Genomic DNA, 24,367 nt, shown 5'->3' with positions numbered 1-24,367 from the left:
CTCCAAACCTCCTCTGGCATCAACATCAGCACAGAAACTGTGTTCCGGGAGCTTCATGGCCGAGTGGCCGCATGCAAGCCTCACATCACCGAGCACAACGGCAAGCGTCAGATGGAGCAGTGTAAAGCACGCTGCCGCCAGACTCTGGAGCGGTGGAAAAGTGTTTTGTGGAGCGACCAATCACGCTTCTCTATGTGGCGGTCTGATGGACGAGTCTGGGTTTGGTGAAGCCAGTAGAACGTTCCCTGCCTGACTGCATTGTGCCGACTGTGCAGTTTACTAGAGGAGGGATAACACTATGGGCTTGTTTTTCTGGGCTCGGCCTCGGCCCCTCAGTTCCAGTGAAGGGAAATCTTAAAGCTTCAGCTCACCAAGACATTTTGGACAATTCTCTGCTTCCAACTTTGTGGGAACAGTTTGAGGAACACGCTTTTCTGTCCCAGCATGACTGAGCCCCAGTGCACAAAGCAGCTCCATTAAGGCATGGCTGGCTGAGTTTGGTTAGGGTTAGGGAGGCCAGAAAAGCTCCTGGAGGAGGAATGTGGAGGTGTACCAGGACTTTTGTCCATACAGTGTGTAAGAAATATCAACATTTTACACACATTTGCTTTACCTGTTTTGGATGACACTGAAGAACTATGACATGCCATTTACTATCATCAGAAAACTTCCCTCTGCTTTAGGGCCCTCACCTAACAAAACCACACCTGCGGTAACACAACCACAGGATAAGTAAAGTGACATTTGGGGAAAAACATAATTCAGACCAGAACTTTGATGTATAAGAGAGGGTGAGAGGAGAGGTTATTTTTTATTTACAGGTTTATTTAGGTAGTCAACAAGATACATTAAGTATCAGACACATAACCTTGGGTAGCATTTTTTTTTTAATAATAGTTTTCTGGGGATATAAATTGCTCGGGTCAAACTGGCACCCATGATATATATATATATTTTTTAGTAAATTTGAAGATAACAGGAGGGTTAATACAGGCCTAATATTCAAGGTGTGCGATTTTGCGACAGTAATTTCAAGTGTCGCAAAAGTGTGGGCGTCTCGCCTCACGGCTGGAGGTGCTGCTCGTTACGTAGACAGATAGCCGCCTAGCGTTACCCTGTCCTGAATATTCATCGCTGAGGAGGAATCTGCCAAACTCTCTCGATATCATGGATTTTAAAGCGACTGTGCATCGTCCGTGTGCGTGTTTTCAGCGAGGAGCGCTCGGTGGCGAGGGCGGCCGCACGGCAGATGTGACGTCCCGCTCCGCTGCCTGTTTGCGGGACGTGTAATGAAAGAAAGGGGCTTGTTTATGATGTGCGGTATCGACACGGGGACCAAATAGCCTCTGTCGCTGCGGCGTAAGGAGATAACTGTCTCCCCTTTTCCTCCCCCCTGGTTGTGTAATTGCTGACTGAGTGTTTCTTCCGTGTAGTTAACATCATTGTTGACGAGAGACGAGGAGTGTTTACGTCCCTTTGAGCGAGGAAGTGTGGCTGCGGCAAGTTCGCGGAATTTAGCCGGGACTCCACCGGAAGTGTGGCTTTTTTTCCTTCACAATAAAGGCGCAGTTATTCCTGATGAATAAGAGTTTGGGTTTCCACGCGGCTACAGGCAATATCATTTGGTGTGAAATCATAAAGTACGGTTTCATTGACTACAAATTTATCATTACCGTCACTGCTAAATAGTAGCCGAGAACAACTCTTTTATTAGTGAAGGTTGTATTTTGGAAGCTGTGGTCGGAAGTGTTGGTTTTTATTGCCACTCACTTGACAGCAGTAGGAAGTGGGATGTGGCTAGGATGTATTTATGCTGCTGTTCGAGATATGAAAACCATTGAATCGGCGCTGCTCCGGGAGCCCTGCTTCTCTGTCGGACACCCCGGGGGTTACGGGACACTTGGCTCTCTGTCGCCGCTGTCGTCGCTGGGGCGCAGCTGCCGGGCTGGTTCGTCTGCAGTGGACCATTTCCATGAAGGCATCCCAACCTCACGACACACTCGTTTGTCGAAATCGTGTGCGGGACTATATTCACTGATTGCGTAAGATCAATATGTGAATCAATACAGCCACATAGATGATTTTTCTTTTTTATTTTATTTTTGGCTCGGACAAAACACTTTATACTTCCTGGTGATTCTACTTCTACGAATGTCAACAACTCAGCATCAAGTGATGATGGAGTCGTCCTTAGCTCTCGGTAGACTGGAACTGACCCCGAGTCCGGCCGCGGTTGGGGTCGGCCTTGCCCCGCGGCTATCCGGCGGCCCCCCGCCGAAAGACAAGAGCGGCCAGCGCCCTGTGGGGCCCCAAGCCCCGGCGCACCTGAACGGCTGCGTCCCGCTGTCACACCAGGTGGCGGGTCACAAGTATGGAGTGGATAAAGTGGGTAAGTTACCTGTGCGACAGGCTCATTCCCCTCCTGGTCCAATACTATAAGCCTCTGTAATGAAATATGAATGGTGTTGTGTTGACACGATACGTGACATGACCCAACACGCTGTGGAAATATGGCATTTGGATGTGGCGACGCTTATCGCTGTCAGTAAACATTTCATATAACATAATGTAATACACATTATGAATAGAACATTGCCCACATCTATGCACATTGTATACATCGATGCACACTGGTTTTATTGGCTTTTTATCATCTATTTATCATCTGGGCGCTATTTATTTATTTATCATCTGTTTATACTGTAAATTTGCACATTGCCCTCATCTATGCACATTGTATACATCGATGCACACTGGTTTTATTGTTTTTTTGCACATTGTTTTTTTGCACATTGGTACTTAGATCTTTAGATCTCGAGGGTCATCTTTATTCTTTATTTTTGATTTACTTATTCTTTATTTTTGATTTACTTAATCTTGTACTCTGTGGATACTGCTGGAAACTATGAATTTCCTTCGGGATGAATAAAGTATCTATCTATCTATCTATCTATCTATCTAGAAAGGGTCCAACAGTAAATTCGGCGTCCATATAATCCACTGAGTGACTTTTAGTTCACAGTGCTTGCTACCGCCTACTATGTTGTATTTAGTGGAAGAAGGCTGCTGGAAGCACAAGTAACCCAGATATAGCTAGGTGTTGAAAATGTATTGAAACAGGTGCTGTGTGTCGGATATATGCCGAACTGAACAATGGATCCTAACGAATCTGGGAAGATTTTAAGTTATGTTCTACCAGGTGTTGTATAAACAACATTTATCTACAGAGAAAACTGCATAGCATGCACCTGTGGAAAGGAGGCATCCCTGTGCTTCTGCCTGTCTCTCACTTGTTTCCTAAGTCTGAACTAATCAAAATAAGATTTTTGAACATAACCAGGCAAATGTGCACAGACGGGTACAGACACAGAGAAATGGTTTCCCAAGTGGGGTCTTGGGAGCCCCGGAGGAAATGGAGGGAGTTCTGTGGAATCTGCAACATAACTAAGTCCAACGTAGAGAACTCTCAAATAATGCTATCCTAATCATACATTTTACTTTCACCCCTATTATCTTCCCCACCTATGATGAACAGTTGAACTCTTAATCTGCAAAACAAACACACTAAACAAAAATCTGTTGATATTGAGCCTCGGTGCTAAATCTTATCACATTCTGATGTTGTGGTGTGTGTATTTGGGGGTTAGTTGCAGGGGAGTCATTGAAAACCCCTGGTATCTCTGTCCTGACATTTTCATTTGCTGACGTACACACACAGACACACACACACACACACACACACACTCCCACATAATATGCTCCCTCTCCCACTCCCACCCAGGACACTTGACATTATCAAAGAGTCCATTGTACGTTATCAGATGAGGTGTTGAGCTGAATTGATTGTGGATGATGAATTTGTAACTGGTGTCGGGTCCGGTACAGTCTCAGCTGGATGAGTCATCACAGTCAGCTGCTGGCCAGTCAGTTACTGAAATACTGAAAATCTTTCTTGGCTAGGGCGGACTCGGAAACAGCATTAATTCTCTATGTGATTACCCTAAATAAAGGGTAAAGTAAAAATATTTGCAAATCAATACAGCATCTTGGAACGTACATCTTCATGCCCTGTGACAGGAGATGGAGATGACAGCTACTGTACATTCAGGGACATTTCCATCTCGTGCCTTTTCACACATGCCATGGCAGTGCTGGAATAGATGGGGCAAGAGACTTAAGACGTGCCACATTATGCCATACTCATGTTGAATTCATATTATTTTCTCCAACACTCACACATCTTTAACTGTCCCAGACAACTGCCTATCAGTTTCATCCTCTGTTCAGACTCAGTGGAGTTCACTCATTTATGAATCAGTCTGGTTTCCAGCTGTTCTGAATGAGAAATTGCATTGCAGATGTTAAATCAATCAAGGCAGCCACAAACAAAGCTGTCATCATCAGCAGGGTCTTGTGATTGGTTCGCTTCGTCCACATGAAAGTGTCTTTCGTGAGATGGAGCCTTTGTGTGCCCTTACCTGCAATGTTACTGCTTTCGTTCAGAGCACAGCCTTACCGACTTTTCCCCTGAAATGTCATTAGGTCTTGAGGTGGGAAACTGGCGTCACAGATTTCTCTGAATACCAATCCTTGCCTGCTTTCACACAACCCCATGCAGGAGGTGTTCCTGAACATTTCCGGGAAACACTGCACATGTGAAAGGGGCTCAAGATCATCTGAAGTCAGTGTATTAACAATGGAGTAAAGATGGTCTTTAAGGATTATACCAGTGATTCTGCATGTGTAGTGTAATATTTACAAAATGCATAAACTTCCAGTTCATGCTAATCGTTCTTGAAGCAAGCAGTCACAATGTCGAACTCTGATGGCATTTTGCTTCCCCTTTAACAAGCCAGTAGTTTCCATTCATTGCACTACGATATGAAAATGAACTTTGAGAGACGTCAAACTTTCTTCACAGCAGTATTCCATCACCATAATAAAGTCATCCACTTTAGTTTTCCTAAAAGCAGCAGCACTGGTGTGTTTTCATTACTTGGGTGGGGTGAAACTGTCCTCCCCCCTGGGAAATAGGCCCCCAGTTATCAGTTCATTGGTTTATAAATGGTGATGACTTTGTTAGCTGCAGAAGCGGAACATGATAAAATGGTTGTTTCAACCAGATATTTAAATTTGAAAATGGTGGGATTTTGATTATATGTTGTTGTGATGTAAAATGCGGGTTAATTGTTTTAAATGGGCCAAACATTCAAAATCACTGGTGTGGTCCTCTAAGATGGCAAGGAGATACCCAGGGTGTGGCCAGCAGGCCAGACCCATCCATCCACAAATTTCCTTCCTTTTTTGGGCCATTTTGATACAGTGTATTTGCATATATCTAACTATATTTACATTCAGTTTACACTCAGAGCACATGAAGAAACCACTGAGTATGAGCATCCATCCACTTCATGTTGTTATGCCAGCCTCTCCACGCCTGGTCAGCTGCTGACTATTGTTTGTCATCATCATCTACCCAGAAACCCTTGTGTTTTGGGGTTGTTTCTTGTTGTTCTGATTACTGTCTCACTCCAAGCAAACTGCATGACAGCTCTCTTTGATTAGCACTGCAACACATACAAACCGAACTAAAGGGAGTCAAAACTCCTTTTAGTTGCATTTTTTGGCCCTGCAGTTCACTACCTGTGTTAAAGCTCTGCCCTTGGCCTTCCATGTCAAATAATTAGGGCTTGCTTGTAATATATTGACTGGCGCTGTGATCTGCTTGTAGGATGGCATGCTTCACGGTCCTTGAGGGAGACTGGAATGATAAAAGAGCATGGGGATGTCAACAGGAATCAAACTCACATCTACCTTTTGTTTATCTTCCAGTTTAAACCAAGAGTCTTCCTTAGATGATGCAGTCCACTGTCTACCTCCAAAGAAAGTCCAAATAAGCCATATTTGGGGCATCAGTGCAGTATATATTTTTACAGAGAAATATTTAGGAATTTTCATGTCTCTCTCTGTCTTTTGGGTGGGCAGAGAATAAATCTTGCATTAGCCATGTAAGTTTAAAGTGAACAGCGAGGTAGAATCACAGTGAGACAGCAGTGAGGCCCAGCTAGGAATCTGCTTTCTCCTTCAAGCTGCTGTGACTGCTGAACGAGTCCTGGAATCCTGTTTAGCTTGTAATGTCGGCATCTGACAACATCAAGGCAGTGTCCCCATCCCAGCACTCAAGTCCCACAGGTGCCAGAGCCTGTAGTATTACTTGTTACACCGGAGAGTTTCTTGCAATGTGGGTCTGCCTACAGTTGGGCAATGTGTCATGGAGCACTGAGACTTTGCAGGTTGTCATTCCAACCAGATACTCACTACAGCAGGTGAGTTCACTGATCACTTCATGTTAGTTTCTCCCCCTATTTTTATCTTATGTTTTGGCTCCTACTTAGTAAGCAGGTACATTTTTGGGTCTTTAAATAATGCAAAGTCTCAAAAGGTAAATCACATATCCAGGGGCTGAAACTTCCTGGCACGTTGCACTTCTAGCCACGCCCACTCAGTGATGTGGCTGCAGGTATGTTTAGCAGCTGTCAACTGCAGAAGACCTGTGGCTGCATCACAGGTTGGGTGTGGCTTCTGAAAGTTTCAGCTCGACAGGGAAGTGCAGCAAAAGTTTTCTGGTCGTATTGGCTCGCTCTTTCACGTGGTAATCTGAAAGATGACTGTTTAAAAAAAAAAAAAAAGTTGTCTCCATCTTTGGTCCAAAGCGCTCAGTGCTGTGCTTGTCAATCAAAAAGAGCGTCCACCACATCCAGTTCTTCCAAGACAGCAGCGGTGCGGTTTGTTAGGAGAATGTAATCCGAACCGAATCGCAGAAAATGACCTCAAAATGCAAAGGTTTATGGGTATAAGGAGATGGATGTTCACATCTGATAGCAGACAGTTCCCTGTGCTTGGAAAGCCTGTCATAACAAAATGAAGTGACAAGCCACAGTCTCGACTGATGCGTAGATTCAGCTATTTCTTCATGTGTGCTTACGAAGACCAGAAAAAGTAAATTACAGCAAAAAGAGCAGACAAGTACATCATTCTTAGCAAAAGTTGCAGGAACTGTAATGAGATTTGTTTCATCCAAAGTTCAAACAGCACTTGAACACCCCACGAGCTATTGTCATGTTTATACCACCTAGGCATTCGGCCAATATTATTATCCACAGTGACTTCAGATGAGTGAGAAGGCAGGTTTGATGTTTTTCTTATTTAAATATTAACCCGTGGACACGTTTGTCATTGATGTGCTGTCAGATGTGTGACTTTAGTTTCTGCACCAGACCGCCCTGACATGTTGGAGCACTAAAAAAAAAAGCAAAACAGAAATATGCTGTGTTTAGGAAACCAAGCTGAAGTGGTCCTTGGTATTGGTGATGCTAACACATGCCAAGAACTAAATACAAGCATAAAGCTATTTGATGATGATGAAACGCTGTCAGGTGGCCTTTAGATTACAAATAGGTTTGACCTACATTGGTGGATGCCGTCTGTTTTTTTTTTTTTTTTTTTTTGGCGGATTGATTATAGCTGTAGGCTGCCATTTGGGATTTGAGAATGTAGTGCTGTTGTTGGATGAAACCCACATATCTGCAAAAAGTAGGTTTTCCATTAAGGAAGAGCAGAAGGCCTATTTTCCTCATTAACACTGCATGTATTTTTGAATTTATACAGTAGCTTTTCAGGGCCCAAGGGTTATGAAACTCACTCAGCACGTTAATGACTTATGAAAAACTCGCCATGCAAATTACAGCTGTGCTTTTTTTTTTTCAGTGTGAGAGCGGCTATGGTTTATGTGACGTTTGAACCTAACGCAATTACAGTGTGATGCAAGGCACAAAGGCATAGGTGAAACTCCTGACTTGATGCATAAGAGTGATGCTTCAGCACAACTAGCCCGCATGTTGCTACATGTTGCATTTCCATGTCGATGGGGAGCATTGTAGACAGGGGACGACTGAAACTTTAGTATTTTAGATTGTAATCAAACCACCAAAGGATGCTCGGCTATGATGCCTTCACTGATCCGGGTGTTTCAAAGGTTGACACCTGCATTTATAGCTTTATGGCTGATATGCCATTAGTGCCAGTATTCAGTAAATCCAAATTTGACCAGTTTGATGTCAAAGAAATAAAAGTAATTGGTGCTTTCGAGGAACTCTTTTCTTGTTAGATTGGAGAATCTGCATTTAGACTTTCATGGAACTGAATTGAAACCTGTGATGATGGCCTATATTCATGCATCTGTGTGTAATCTTATCAAAATGTCTCATTAGAGTCAGCACTTCCCATGGACAACCAGCATTGTTCATTCCCACAATAAATATGTAATCAGTCAAACTGAACTGGAACACACAAGCCGTGTCAGAGGAAGTGCTGGGTGCTGTGAACAAAATAAAATATCACAGTATCTTTGACCGAATACCTTGGCATTAATATTTTGACAAGATTGAAGGGATGACTATTTGTGCTTTCATAAAATATTTACACACAAAAGATTTTTGACACTTGTTGACAATAATGGAATAACTAGAACAGACAAACAAGTTCCAAAAGTTCGAAAATGGACTCCCTTTACTGTACTGCAGCTTTATAATCAAGAAATAATAACACTTATGTCATATCACCATATTATGACCTGCAAAATCCAAGACGGTATCTGTCATGATATGGATATAATATGGATTTATTCCCCAGCCTAATCAGAGGTAGACAGCACTGACTGGATAGGATTACACTGAAATATCATTCAACTGGTAACTTGGTGACAGGGCCTGAATTTCAGTATGGAATTTTTGGTTTTGTGCATAATTTCATCGATTCTCGCATGTTTAGCACTTATAATGTCGGAAATTCTCACACACATTTACCGGACCCCAAAGGACTAGCGCAAATGGCGATGCCAACTGTGTGAACATGAAGAAGGTTAAATTCTCAGGATTCTCAGACAGGTAGCGGTAATGTTACAGTCCAAAGACAACACATAGACTATGCAACACATTCTTGTTTCCGGGTCATTAAATACCGCAACTTGGTCACGCCCCATTGACGCCACATGTCAGTGTCACATGGTTAGGTTTAGGCAATGAAACACTTGGTTAAGGTTAGGGAGAGGTTAGGGTCAGGCATAAAAAACACTCGGTTCAAGTTAGGAAATGTTGCATTTAGGCAACAAAATGGAAACTTGACATAGTCCTGGTTACACTCGAAAGAGCTCTTCTGAAACAGGGATCAAACTCAGGTCCTGTGCATGAAGGTCCAATGGCGGACACGCCGCCATCCACCCCTACCACCTCCCTTTGCGGACTTTCTCACTCTTTCTGCTACATCACCACCCTCGGCATCTCAAACTTACATGAAAGGATGCCTTTGGCTTCTACTAGGTGTCTTCAGCGTTGGTATCAGATGCAGAAAGGTGTGAGCAAGCTGCAGTGTATGATGCCCTGGAATGAGAATGGGCTGAAATAGAGCACAGAGACAAGAGGCAACCACCAAAAGAGAGGCTGAGAGAGACCTGGGTTACCTACTGGGTTATTGGTTGTTTACTTGTTCCCCACTCTGGTTCTAGTGGGCTTAGCATACTGTTTCATTTTGCTGGCTGTTTCTGATGCAGAAAGCCTCACAAAGTAGTTTTTATGCTGGGGCTGTTTCCAAGGATTTATTCCATCTTCAAAAGAGCTGCCATTTGGCAATTTCGAAGATGGAATGTATCCCCCTCATCTCCCAGTTTTCCTTTGTCTCTCTGTTTCACATTTTGCCTTCGTCAGTCTGGACTAGCATCTCGTTGGGATCATCTTATCTGATTGGCCATGATAGGATCATCTGATCTGATCGGCTGACGGTGTCTGTGTCAGTGTGTTAGTTGGCCGTTGCAGCATTAAGGTCAATAAACACCACCAACACACTTTTAACCTGCATGTTTTAACCAGCATGTTCAGATGAAGACATTGCTTCTTATTAGAAACTGAATACCTGCAGGTGGGCACTGACTGACAACTTTGCCCTGACAATGCAATCTGACTATACTTGGATCATAATAGCATTTTCCATTCTACAGTGATATCTAACAATGCATTGGATCTCTTTACTTAAGTTTGAGTTTAAGTTTCCTTTAATGCGAGGGTGACTCAATTTACAGTCACTGGCCTGATATAAAACAATGAAAGCAACAAGTGCATCGGTTGAGTTTATATATGCGCTTGATAAAATGATGCCATTGTATAACAATCCTTGATGTAAAAAAAAAAAAAAAAAAAAAAAAAAAAGAATTAACAATTGCTGCAAGGCGGGTGTGTGTTTTCTAAAGGGAATCTACAAATCGGCCCCAGAGCAGACTAATCCTTTCCTTCCCAAGTTCACTAAGGCCGTCTTTAATCAGCCGTGGTCAGTCAGTGATGATGTAACCGCAAGAATCATGTTTTTCCTTAGAGCGCTTCTCTTATCTGTCTCGACTGGCTGAAGGCTTAGCACTCCAGAATTATGACAGATAGAAAGCTATGGGTTTCTAAAGGGGACTGTGATACATACATTTATATATATATATATATTTTTTTTTTTTTTTTTTTGATGGTTCATGCATTTTGTTACAGCTGATATCTGCAAAGCCTTTTCAATTCATTGTAATTCCAAGGTACCAGTCAGCAGTATTAACAGAATGGCAGTCTCCAGTCTATGCTGTCTAGTTCTGTGATCAGATCTCTGAGTTGGGTAATAAAGGTAGAGTCAAGTTTCTAACTGCTGACAGCTCATGAAGAGCCATAGTAGTTTAATTAAGGGCAAAGTTCCTTATACCTCTCTCTCTCTCTCTCTATCTCTTTCTCTCTCTCTCTTTTCTTTATTGCCTGGTGGTTGAGCTCTGTGTGTGTTTGATAAATGCCCAGAGTTTTATGGCTTGGTGTTAAATATCAGGCTAAGCAGCGTCACTGTAGGAAACACTAAAAACACTACAGCCTTTGACTGTTAAATGTATTGAATATTTTATCACTCCTGATGAATTACTTTTGATTGAAAAGGTAAAATGAAGTGTTCACATGAATGCTAATATTCTTCATACCACGTAATCCCGTGTTCAGCGATTCTTACATCTTTCACGATGACTGCTGAATTGCTCTTGAACCACTTGTGTGTTACAGCTGCTGTGTCTGCAGCTTTCCACGGCCCTAGTTGAACTATTCTCCTTTATAGCAAAACTGAACTTTGGTAGAGAGTTATATAGTTACCTGGACATAACATGAGTCCACACGGTGGTGAAATATCCTCATTAGTAGCTCTGTGCTCCTCTGGGCTGCTAATCCACATTACAGTGTTTCTGTTCACTTCCATAGAAAAACTGGTCCCAAACTGGGTTGCCAAAACAAAATAAAAACAACTAGCCTAATACTGGTACCCTTTTTTTCCAATTCACATAGGAAATATTACAAGAAAAAGGCATTTCATTTCCTCAAATAAAAAGGACACTGGGACTTGTTTTTTTTTTTTTTTTTTTTTTGTATTTGCATAATCCACTTTTTCCCCATTTGTGTATGTGCTAAAATGTTATTTTGGCTGTTTTTTTTTGCCACGCTGTGAAAGTGAAGATTGGAGGTGGAGATTTAGGACACAAATGTTTTGATTTTTTTCATCAGTTTTTTAAAAAATTGATTTCAGAGGACTGTAGGATTTTTTTTTTAAATTGATACATGAACAAACATATTCCTTTGTTACATTTGCTTGAATATTTTTTATTGTTGCTGCTGCTGTTTTCTTTATTTACTTCCTTAATTACTTAACTACAGGTATTTGAAACTGGTACATGTATGCTTAGTTTTGTGTTTTCATTTCTTGCAGGTATTTTGCAGCATCCAGATGGAACAGTCCTCAAGCAGCTTCAGCCTCCACCAAGAGGCCCACGAGAAATGCAGTTTTACAGCATGGTAATATAGACAAATTCATTTACATTCATTTTTTACATAACCATACTTGTAACTTGTTCGACTTGTTTCACAGTCCATACAAGGCAAATCACAAGACATATATACAGTACATACATGTTATGTTATGCCTTCTCAGCGCGTACACAAACAGGTTGCATGACAAATTATATACTTACACACACACACATACACACAGAGTAATGCGTGTGCCTGTGGGCTACTGCTCCTGCAGTGTTTGGTTTAGAGCTTAGTAAAGCTGTCAGCATCAGCAACTCTCATACAACTACCAGTGAGTCACAGCATTACATCTGCCTCTCTCTGAGCAAAGCCATAAAACTAATCTCAATGAATATATTAAGCACTGGGGAGCTGGGATTCTACACAGGTCTGAGGAGAGACATTTTGGTTAAATTAATTATTATCACCACCAGGCAGCAAACTGGAGGAGATCGTGTGTGTGTTGCTTGTCTGCCTAGAAAACTACTGGGTCTATCAGCCTAAAGTTTTTGTGGACAGTTATGACAGTGTGATGAAGAACCTCTCAGGGTTGTGGCGATTCAAAACCTTTGAAAAATGTTTGTTTTTTTGGTACTTCCACTCTTTCTCACTTCATTCACTGTCTAGCTCACAGGACTGTTGCTCTGTCTGTAGAGCGTCGCTGTAAAACGGTCCCTCACTTCATTCACTATCTAGCTCACTTGTTTTTTCATCCAGTGGTGGCCGTGTTTGCTCTGATCAGGGGTGAAAAAATCCAGGATGTACTTTGCGTTTTTATGGGCGAGAGTTTGCACGCTGCTGACAAGTAAGTCAACAGAACGCAGAGCAGACTCGCAGGAAAAAATACTGTAAAAGGTCTCAGAGTGTAGGTTTAAAATCGGTTACATAGCCTGATGCTTCACGACTGTAAAAACTGACGTGCACAACAGCCATCGATGTTTCATACAGCAGATTATTTGCCAAGTCTTCATGGATCTTTAGTGTGTGTGTCTGACACTTTGACATTTTAAACTTAAACCTGCACTATGTGATTTCAGAGCCTATTGACATTAAACTAATGTACAGTGTGCTTTGTTGACATTTAGTAAGAGGGTTTCAGAAGGCTCCATCATCATTCATTGGTCAAACAGAAACTGAGCTGCATACATCCAGAAAATACCACAACAAGACTTTGTAGCTGATCAGAACGAGGCAACACTCCCACAGGCAACCGTTAGTTAAAGACACACTGTGAAGCGGGTAACCCTATTGTCATGGAAACGCAAATCTTGGCCGCGCCAGGCTCAAACCGAGTAGAGCCAGGCCAGCACGTGTGTGTGGAAAAACCCTACTTTTCCCAGCTTGGCCTCTGTACAGCCGTGAGGTTGATCTCTGGACGAGAGAGGGGACAGAGGAGTGACTTTTCCACACGTTCTCACTCAAACTTGTTGCTGCTCTCAATACCACCTAGTGGTCAGATAAAATCACATAGTTTACCTTTAAACTAGCCAGTCATTCTGTAAAATTTGTGTGTGTGTGTGTGTGTGTGTTCTAGGTGTATGCAGAGAACTGCAGTGACCCATGTCTCTTGGAGCTCCAGAACCATCTACCCAAATACTACGGCACCTGGTCGTCTCCTGACAGCCCCAACGGTAATGAAACTGTGTTTGTGGGTTTGTGCGTCCAAGTAGTTTATCTCTCTCATCCAGATCTTAAATCAGATCTAAGTGTTCTCCTCTCTCTGATTGAGATTTTTACCTTAACGTCAGGAATTAAACCATATCTAGTATGTATTTACACATTATCTGTAGGCATTTACACCCTCACCATCACACACACGGACAGTACCATCTACCGTATTTCACCAATTAATCGCCCGGCCGCAAATAGCCACCTGGTTCTTTTAAACGCCTGGGGTCTGCACCCATTTTGCGTATTAAACGCCCACCCGAATAACCGCAGGGCGATTATTTGCATTATATTGAGGTAACCCAAAATAAGGCTACTCACCTTATTTTTGCAGAAGTAAACAGCTAGCCGCACAATAACTGTGCGGCACTTCCGTTTTCTGTCAAAATAAGAGCGCTAGCTAACGTTAGAAAAAAGGGTGTACCGTAATCTTAAATTGACCGACTGTAAATATGTTGGACAGTAACTGTCATCACGATAATGGCCTGGTGCAGGTCTGTGCAAAAATAAATAAAGGCCTGCAGCGAATAGCCGCCTGGTTCTTTTAAACGCCTGGGGCCCAAGTTGATTTTGCGTATTAAACACCCGGGCGATTAATTGGGGAAATACGGTATATACATTACATCACATGATTACACCTTACACTTGCGTGTCTGTGTGTGTGACTCAGACCTGTACCTGAAGCTGGAGGATGTGACTCGTCGCTTCGTCAAGCCGTGCATCATGGATGTCAAGCTGGGCCAGCGCAGCTACGACCCGTTCGCCTCGCAAGAGAAACGGGAACAGCAGATCAGAAAGTACCCGCTAATGGAGGAAATCGGCTTCCTGGTACTCGGCATGAGGGTAAGTGAGAGTGCGGTTCACCACATTTTCACACTTATGGCATTAATGCTACATTAGAGCAAATAAAGCGTTGCAGCATGAACCACAGCCAAAAACATCCACCAGTCGTTGCCTTGCCATGGCATTTGACTGTTGTGATGACTTCTTTGATGAAACCTGTTTATTTTGTTGCTTGCATTTGAAATGACTATCTCATTTCCTATACTTGACTGCAGGTTTTTCCCTTGTTATCTTTCCAACATGATGTGAGTGCAGCAATAGTTTAAAAAACTGCTTTTGGGCAGTTTCTAAAGAATGGATTTGTTGTGTTTTTATTCTGTGGATATTTGGTTCAATCTGCAGACGATAAGACAACACAGAAGGTAATAGAAAATACAAATGGTGATAATTATTGTGGTCCTTGGCATGAAAGTAAGTGGGAAATTTAGTTCTATATGGAGGATTTGTTGCTCTTGCAGTTCTGTCGCAAGATGATTAACTAAAAATGGCCAACACAAAAATAACCACATATAAGAGCTGAGGCATATCCGCTCACTGTTGCTATACCACTAACTTTAAATTTGTAATAACCAAATAATAATAACAAAATGCATTTTTTCTTCTAAGCAGTAGAGTCATGAGGACAGAGCTGCTTGCCTGTGAGGTATTTTAATACAGTTTCCACCATGACTTACCAGTCAGAGTACAGATAAGCAAAAAATCCATTTTACATAAGGTTTTAATGAGAAAAAAGCAAAGGCAAGCAAAGGAGGGTTGACATTTTGGCCAGCCGTCTTCATTATGGAATGAGACAACAAGCAAACGACTGCATAAGAATTAATGCAGGTTTTTAATGTGGGTGTAGCAGCCCTTTAAAGTGCAGGTCTTAGTTTGACCCCTGCTAAGTTCACACACACACTTTCCTGCTGCTTGGCTGACATCAGACAGAGATAGAAATAGATAAGAGAGAGAGCGAGCTTCATGACTTGTGGGTGGTAGACCGACCAAAGGAAAAATAAAATAATTAAAGGAGCATGCTGGGGATTTTGCATGTTTAGTCTAATATCTACAAAATGTATATACTTCATGTTTCTGCTAATCTTTTCCCAAAGCAAGTGATCGTATTTTAGAACTCTGTCATGTTTCCTCCCTTTTATCCAGTTGTTGGTTTTCATTCATTCCACTTCGATATGAATATGAGCTTTCAGAGACTTCAAACTTTCTTCACACCAGTAATCCATCACCAGAATAAAGTTGTCGACATTAGTTTTCCTCAAAGCAGCAGCACCGTTGTGTTGTGATGACTTGAAATTGGGCCCCAGGGTAACGTTTGCTTCACACAGCCAGTTATCAGTTCTGTGGTTTCTGAATGGCGACGACTTTGTTAGACACAGAAGCAGAACATTATAACGTGGCCGTTTCAACCAGAAATTCAAATGTTTCAATGTCAAATTGAAAATGTAGGGATTGTAATTATAAGTTGAGAAATCTTTAGTACTTGTGCATGATTCGCAAAATGGTTTTCTTGCCATGTAAAATGTGGGGAAAGTGTAGTAAATGGCTCAAACATTCAAAAGCACTGAAAAAAAAACATTTTGAGTCACCACCTTGCAAGTTTTACTTTAGCATTTTGTCACATGAAAACATTGTAACTGTCACTGCAGTAGGAAAGTATCCACTCATGCATGATCCTATAAAGCATTTTGGAGAGAAATATCCGTTAAGTAGCCTGTATACCATAAGTGTTTACATGTAGAAGGAAATACTCCATCTGTTCCAGCCTCATACACATGCGAACACATGAGGTACTGATGAACAATTTGAATTAGACCATTTGATTTTACATTTAAAATCTACCATCGTCACATCATCAGCTTCTTTGCAGAACTCAACAGGAAACAAATTAATTCTAACATGTGGGTGAGCACACATGCGCACTCACAGACACACACTGACACACTCATAAATAGAAACCACATACTGCGCTCATTAGGAAATCAGAGTTTCATATCTCGCAGAAAGGAAGAGGGTGAAATAGCTACTTTAAAGTGACAGTTCTTCATCTCTTCCATCAGTTTCCAATACAACCACTGTCACCATGACATCGTCATCATCATGAGCGCTGTCTGGCCTGTTGTGGGGTTTCCTGTCCTGTCTCACTGTGGCAGCTGGAGAATAAATGGTCTCACTATGTCTCAATCTGGATGCTGTACAAATATCCCACATTTTTTTTCTTCAAATGAAAACAAAATATGCCAGATGGATGATCTTTTTTTTTTCCAGAGCATTTTTTCTTAAAATGAGTAGAACAATCTGTGTCATTATTTTTTATTATTATTATTTTTTTTTTTAACACTTTTTGTCTTATTGTCATTAGTTTCTCAGTGCTCCACTGGGCAGCTAATCGGGAATACTGTATTTCTGTCCATTCATTTCCATGGTGTGGCAAAACACGTTCAACATAGGCCAACATAAAAAACAAGTCCTGGTAAATTAAACAACTATTTTCTTGTCATTTCATTTAAATCGGAAAGAACCGGCAGATAGTGTCTGCAGGAAACCTCTGTATTGGAAGAAAGAAGACCTGATAGTACTTTCATGAATCATTGCAATTGCATGAAAAAAAAAAAAACAGCTGTTTTTCATACTGGCATAATCTACCTTGTTCACATTAGTTTATGCACTAAACGTGTTATTTTGGGAGCTGTTTTACTATGGAAGTGAATGGGGATATACAAATATAGTATTGTGGATTAGCAGCCCAGGGGGGCACCAAACAACTAAGGAAGATATTTCACCACAATGTGGACTTCACATCCAGATAGTAATACAACAAACTCCGTCAAATTTGTTGTAAGTCAGGCTTGACTTAGACGGTCTCCCAGCTGCTCCTGCATTTGTTTTACAGCTCTGACAAAAATGTGTGTTAGCTTCGGTACGAGCCGTTGTGGGTGAGAAGGTGTTAGACGCTGGTGTCAGACTTGAAACACCATCTCCTTCCATCCCTACTATAAACATTACAGGCAACCAGCAGTATGGAGGGACGTGGTTGTAGCTTTGCAGCCCTTCTGTCCCTGGAATAATGTACGATTGAGAAGCCCTGGTGGAAACGTGCAAGCAGATAAGAGATGTGATTCAGGGAAGTTTGACATGTTCCTTGGAAGAGATGAGTCATGAAGGTCTAACACACCTCCTGTAAATACGGTAAAGAACAAGCCCACTGAGTGATGAAGGATTGTCCTAAAAGGCTCGATAGTGTTTGTTTGACTTCATGCTTTGTGGAAACGGCAGCCACTGGTCGGTGCCGGTTTTCTGCCTGCATGTCCCGACCCTTTGTAAACCCATTATATGTTTATACTGTTTACCTGTGGATCAGCTAACTTCTCAGACATGTGCTCGTTTATCTCTGTGGAGTTTGTAGGAAGTCTTGTGCAATTGATGTTAGAGTTTCTCCACTGCAGCGAAAGATGAGTAGAAGACGTTCCTCTTCTTGCTTGAGCTTAGAGTGATATATCGATAATGGTATTTAACATCAGGTCGATATTTGTCTTGGTGAAACTGCTGAATCAGCCGCAGATTAGCCACATATTGTCCAAGTACTTCTCATTGTGAGTTTTGCTAAATGTTACTGAAATAAAAATGGCTCGGTGCTAAATTAAACTTAAGCTGTAATCAGGAGGGAAACTAACAAATTCTTTAGTCAAGAGTCCATTTTTTTCCTACATGGAGAGAACATAGCAAAATCTGTTAAAAAATATCCAGCAGTTTCATGCGACTTGGCATATTGGCAATCATATCCAGTTTACAGACTGATATGATCCACTCTCCAGTTCGGCATGCGTTCAGTAACTTTTACTTATTTGAATTCAAACTCTGGAATTGGTTCTGCCTGTATTTTTGCAGTCCTCTTTCAGCAAGAAGAGGAAACATAGGCTCTAAACTATTTGGCGGTATATTTTTCTTATTGTCGAGGATAACTGGCCAAGAGAAAGAAACGAGATGTCCAGATATTTAGAGTGCAGCTCCAGTGGAGATGTTCCAGTGGAAATTTTCAGCAATCGAAAGCCTTATCTTAAAACGTCAGGGTTGGATGTCGTTCCCTCGGCATCAAGGGGTAAAGGTTTCGCACTGACTCACGTTTCTTGCACAAACGTTCACTAATCATACAAGGACAAACCCAGGCGGAGACTGCAGTTTGATGAGACATTAACAAACGGAGACGGACAACAAGGTGGCTGCAGGGTGGCTTTAATTTGGGGGGGGGGAGTTGTATCTGTTTGGCACCGGGCATGGAAAACTTCCACGCTTATCACGGTTATGTTTGTTTAGAGAGAGAGGAGACTCATTAGTGGTAATGATGTTCCTGATGGAGAGGTGATAGTCAGGGAGGAGAGAGTCACTGACAGATGGAAAGGAAAAGATATAAAATAAATAAATAAATAAATTAAACAGTGACAGTGAAAATATTCCTGATCCAAAAATCATAAGTAGGATAGAGATCTAACAGTGCTGTAATAAGAATTATTTGTACATTTTTTTTTCGTAGGATAGGAATTTGATAAAGCCCCGATATTGCAAAGTTGGGACATAGCAGTAAAATTAATACAGAAGTCCTATTTTTTGCCCTGTTTTTTCACAAGTGTACATGAATATAGTTGTGCCTGTAGTGGATGGTAAGAAAAAAAAAAAAACAACATGCTTTTAGATTTTAACTGGACCTTGAAGTTTCTTTTTGCATATGGCATCATCAGAAATATATAGATCTAGATGATTAAAAATAAACACTCAGAATAGGCGCTTTTTTCCTTCTCTTTGTGTGTTTTTGCAAGAGCTCCTCCAAAGTTTTTTTTTTCCTGCTCTCAAAACTGTAAAACAGTCGCAGCGTTCCTCCTGTTGTCCATAGGCGGGGAGCAAGAAAAAAAGCCAAGTGGAACATTTCCCAGTTGTCTTGAACATACCACAGCCCCAACACACACAAAAAGGTTACCGCACATGAAACACGGCAAACTCAGCAAACACAAGCAGAGGAGGCAGAAAGGGGGAGACAAAAATAATGATAATAATAATAATAATAATAATAATAATAATAATGATAATGATAAATAATTCGCTTTTATGGCTCAAAATGTAATTCATTGTTGCTCATTGTAAAAGTGATAGTGTTCTCTGTGTATTGCTTTCTGGAAGCAGTAATGATTACACCGCTCTAAACTTTTTTTTTTGTCACAACAAACCTAGCAATTTTTTTATGGTTGATAACTAATGTCATTCACAATTAAATTAAATTAAACGACTTTTTTATGCTGTTTGTCAACCTGGCAGTGATATTGCTCGCTCCCACCCAACTCTGATCTTTTTAATGCGTCTTTAATTGTCCACTCACATAAGCATATATGAAGCAGATGTAAAGAAGCCAAGATCTGTAGATTTATCTCTCTGAATGAGGTGAGGGTGTTTTTTTTTTTTTTGTAACTTGATGCTTCTATGTCTGTCTGGAGGCATGTGTAACTGCAGCAATGGAGTTTCGCCAGAAGGGGGAGATAGTGTTGCATCTCCTACACATAGAGGAGCAGAGACATGCAGCTGCTCTCCACCATCTATGGTCATTCCAGACTTCAAGAAATATTTTGACATCTGTTGTCACGGCGCTGTGACCTCTGACCCCTGACCTCCCTCTCACTGGTTGTTTATGTTGGTGATCTACAAGTTGAAGCTTATTCTCCTGTTGACGTCGTCCTGGACAGTGAAGAGCGGGAGAGCATAAGACTTCTTATCTTATCACTCTAAAAGACTTTGTTTTCACCTTTGCTGATCAGATTATACACGTTGCTGCTTCGGTTTTGTTAGATTAGAGGCTGTGTTTCACTTCAGAGGTGCCCTTTTGCAATGAAGTGGTGAAATCATAAACCACACACACAAACAAATATGAGAAGTAAGTCAATATAGGAAGTAATGACATGAATGTGTCGTTTCATGCACTTGTGTGGAGACAGATATGAAACTGGTGATCATTACTACAAAAGAGGGCCTACACACACACACAAACACTAAAAGTGATGTTTTATTGTGTTTCAGGTTTATAATGTGTGCAGTGACAGTTTTGAATCCTACGACCAGCACTATGGGAGGGGACTGGTGAAGGGCACGATTAAAGACGGTATGTGTGTGCTTATGAGAGTGCTGAGTCTCAGCTGATGAGCTTATGTCTTTATTATGAATTTCTTTATTATTCTTTATTATGAAGAGTGTAATTAATATATACAGCGCTGTATGTTCTGCTTTCATTCTAATAACTAAATGGTTATGATGATGTGTCCTTTCTTCACCATAACTGCTCATCCATGTCCCCTCCTCTCCTCTGCTCTTTTTTTTTTTTCTCTGCTGTTTAAACTGTTCATATTTCTATTTTTTATATATTCTTTGTTTATAGTGTATATATTGCTTGCTGCTATTTATCATCTGTTTATACTGTAAATTTGCACATTGCCCACATCTATGCACATTGTATACATCGATGCACACTGTTTTTTTTTGGTTTTTTGCACATTGGGTACTTAGATCTTTAGATCTCGAGTGTCATCTTTTATTCTTTATTTTTTATTTACTTAATCTTGTACTCTTTCCTTCAGGATGAATAAAGTATCTATCTATCTATCTATCTATCTATCTATCTATCTTCTTCTCCTCTCGTCCAGGTTTGTCCAAATTCTTCCACAACGGTGTGGGTCTGAGGAAGGATGCGGTGTCAGCCAGCATGCAGCGGGTGCAGCACATCCTCCGCTGGTTCGAATCCCAGCGCCAGCTTGTCTTCTATGCCAGCTCTTTGCTCTTTGTGTACGAAGGCCTCCCCTCCTCTTCCTCTTCCTCCGCCTCCTCCTCCCCCTCTTCTCTTCTCAGCAACCTGTCCATCAGCCCGACCGTGGGGAAAGTCGCCGTCTTGTCATCGGCGGGCGGCGTGGATGCCGGCGGGGGAGGGGAGGAGAAAGGAATGCGGGAAGGGGCGGGGCAGGACGAGCAAGTGGCGGAGTACAACAACAACAACATCCGAGTTGCGGCACCCTGGGACTACAGCCTGGCTACCATGTACGCCAACCACAGGAAGGGCGGCCACCACCACCACTGCGCCCAGGAGCATCTCCACGGCAATGACGGCGCCAGCGACGTCACGACGAGTCCGGTGATCTGCGACGACATCGCGGCGCTGAACGAGGAGGACAACTCGTCGTGGAAAGCGGTGAGCGAGACGCGGCTCCAGCAGCAGCCGAATGGAAACGGAATCAAATCACAACTGGAAGGGGAGGAGGAGGAGGAGGAGGAGGACGGAGGCGGGGAGGAGGACGGAGGGAGGAGAGGAAAGGAGGAGGAGGTGGAGGGGGAAGGACGGAGGAGCGACGCAAGGGATGCAGGAGGGAACAGAGAAGGAGATGGAGAGGTGGAGGTCAGGATGATCGACTTTGCCCATGTTTTCCAGAGCGAAAGCCTCGACCACGGCTACATCTACGGCCTCAGACACCTGCTGACAGTGCTGGAGCAGATACTCCACGACGCCTCCTAGATCTTTCAAATACAAGCCAACCCTCCTTCCCTGAATCCCACCATGTGCTCCTGACCTCCTCTCCTCCTCTCTCTGCCAGCTGCTGCCAACCCTAAAGCTAAACCGCCGTCTCCTCCCGTCTAACACTCCTTTCTTTTTGAAAAAACACAGGGCAGTTTTGCTTTAATTTGTCTCAAAATAAAAAAAACCCTCAGAAGAGAGAGGGAGGAATCAAAGAAGTGAAAAGTGTAACAAATTAACCATGGCATCATCATTATCGTCATCTCCCCTATGAGTTTGATGGTGTCGGTTGTGTGCGCGTGTGTATTTGTGTGTATGTGTGTGTGTGTGTGTGTGTATGTGTCCTTTTGTTTATAACCAGGGTGGAGGTAATAAGAGCAGACCGCTCTTCTTTTCCTTGTGATCTGCAGCACTATATGCACTAATCATATCCATGAAGGCATTACGACCTCACATATAAACAGGACATGGCTTCGACACTTTGGTTTGCCGATGCTCAGACAGCCACAAAGATTTTTACTTTACTTTCACTTTAGTTCATTCAAAAGAAGTTAAACTCAAAAATAGAGTTAGACCAATAGGAGTTTTTGGACTGAAGATTTTGTGCTGATATTCAGTGTTGTTAATACCTACAGGCAGTGTAATATTGATGAATTCTACAATAAATATGAAATCAGTCAAATTGCATCATATCCATCATATAGATCAACACTGATCAGATCCTATTTTTAACAAAAGGACAGTATCAGCCCTATATTGGTGTAACCCTAATAGAAACAGAATGCCACTGGGTAATGAGATTAGGTCCTGATTACTTTTCAACAAATCATCAAGTAATCATGCTGGTGTAGCCACCTTTCCTGCTTGAAAGGAAAAAAAGTCCACCTTTTCATCCAACTGAACACAGCTTTTTTTTTTTTTTTTTTGGCTAAGATTAGATGTGCTGTTCTCATCAGATCAGGGAAGAGCTTAGTTGGTCTAGAAAACCACTTCAAACAATTAGTTGTTAGTGATGACACAATTTAACCTAACATTTATTTACAGCACTGCTCCTGGTTCATCACTTTTTGCATTCACAAACGAGGCATCTGCTCTCATTTAGGGTGATTTAAAATGGTGGTGGTGGTGGTGGTGGGAGGAGGCGGGGATCAGTATCTTGCTCAAGGGAGGGTATTGAACCCATGATGTTCTGACTAAGGCATGAAGTCTCTTTCCATCAGGCCACCCGGCTACTACATTTTATTTTCTTGGGTGTGACCCACCAGTGAAAAGTTGACTTTATTATTTTGTTATCTGGTTCAGTTCGGTTCACTCTGCTCCTTCACAAGCAAACCAGGGTTGTAAAACTCACGTCTCACCAGTAGTTTGTTTAATGGGTCCCACCAGGATGTTTGGCTTTGAGATGGCATCTTGAGTGGCTGTTAATGTACTGAGCATCCGGCAAACCGAGGCGTTGGAGAATGTCTGATTTTATGTGGCGCGTTCTGGCATAACTCTCTTAATATTTTGTTTATTTAGTGTTTTCAACCGCTGTCTCCAGGTATCTAACTCAGGTAAATTTACTGTAATCAAAAATACTTAGTTATTAATATTACTACGATTATTCTTCTCTCTCAACAAGATGATCCTCATTCTGTCTGGGTGTTCATGGTTCTAAACTATTGTTTTATACAGTTTTACTCTGTGTTTATGCTTTTACTGCCCTAATCTCATGAATTTGGACCTTTATGGAATCGTTTTATTGACCTCTTAACGTTAGCAGTTGTATTTTAACATGGCTGTGTAATTGTTGGTGTACATTTTTGGCTGCCAAATTGCCTGCCCTTTCAGAACCCTGTGCTCTTTGCTGTATTTTGTGATGGGTGTTTGATTTCAGATTATTTGGATCGGTGTCAGCCCTCTTTCTGCCCTTGTTTGAGGGATGAGATTATATTGCTGTTGTCAAGCGAAAACCTTTAGTCCCCCCTTTTTTTTACTTAAAAGGTTTGATTGAGTAAGTGCCATCACTTTAGCATCAACAGAACCATTAGTTCTTATTTAATGTTATTAGAATATAATTAATTAGTTTGACGGGCATCTATAGGAAAATCCACCATATTTTCCCAAATTCTGTGACGCTTACCATTTGGAAAGGGTTTGTTTAGGTTTTCACCCGACAGGAGCGATATGTCACATGACACGTGACATGATGTGATTGTGTCAGTGTCACATGTAATATGACTGTCAGGATTGTAATATTGTAAAAAAACAAAACAAACAAAAAAAAACAAAAACAAGTGCACTGCTTCGATGCCAGTGGACTAACAAAGGCAAGAGAATGCTAAAGAGAGGGAGAGATGGGACAGACAAGCCTTGATTGAAACTTTTCAAAGTTGTCTGTAGTTTTGCTGAATGTTTTTTTTTTTTTTTTCTTTTGCTT

The 24,367-nt window shown here is 41.7% G+C and overlaps 1 protein-coding gene across 1 annotated transcript; it reads left to right on the top strand.

Annotated features, from left to right (window-relative positions):
• Positions 1-1,079: 1,079 nt before the first annotated feature.
• ipmkb (inositol polyphosphate multikinase b) lies at positions 1,080-24,225 on the top strand. The gene is made up of 6 exons (XM_030077295.1): positions 1,080-2,389; positions 11,821-11,906; positions 13,438-13,534; positions 14,242-14,414; positions 20,469-20,550; positions 21,089-24,225. The coding sequence occupies exons 1-6, from the start codon at positions 2,152-2,154 to the stop codon at positions 21,946-21,948; spliced, it is 1,536 nt and encodes a 511-aa protein (XP_029933155.1). The 5' UTR covers positions 1,080-2,151; the 3' UTR covers positions 21,949-24,225.
• The last annotated feature ends 142 nt before the right edge of the window (positions 24,226-24,367 follow it).

Source organism: Myripristis murdjan, chromosome 19 (assembly GCF_902150065.1).
Source record: "Myripristis murdjan chromosome 19, fMyrMur1.1, whole genome shotgun sequence".
NCBI classification, from domain to species: domain Eukaryota; kingdom Metazoa; phylum Chordata; class Actinopteri; order Holocentriformes; family Holocentridae; genus Myripristis; species Myripristis murdjan.
This window is presented reverse-complemented; position numbering and strand designations above follow the sequence as displayed.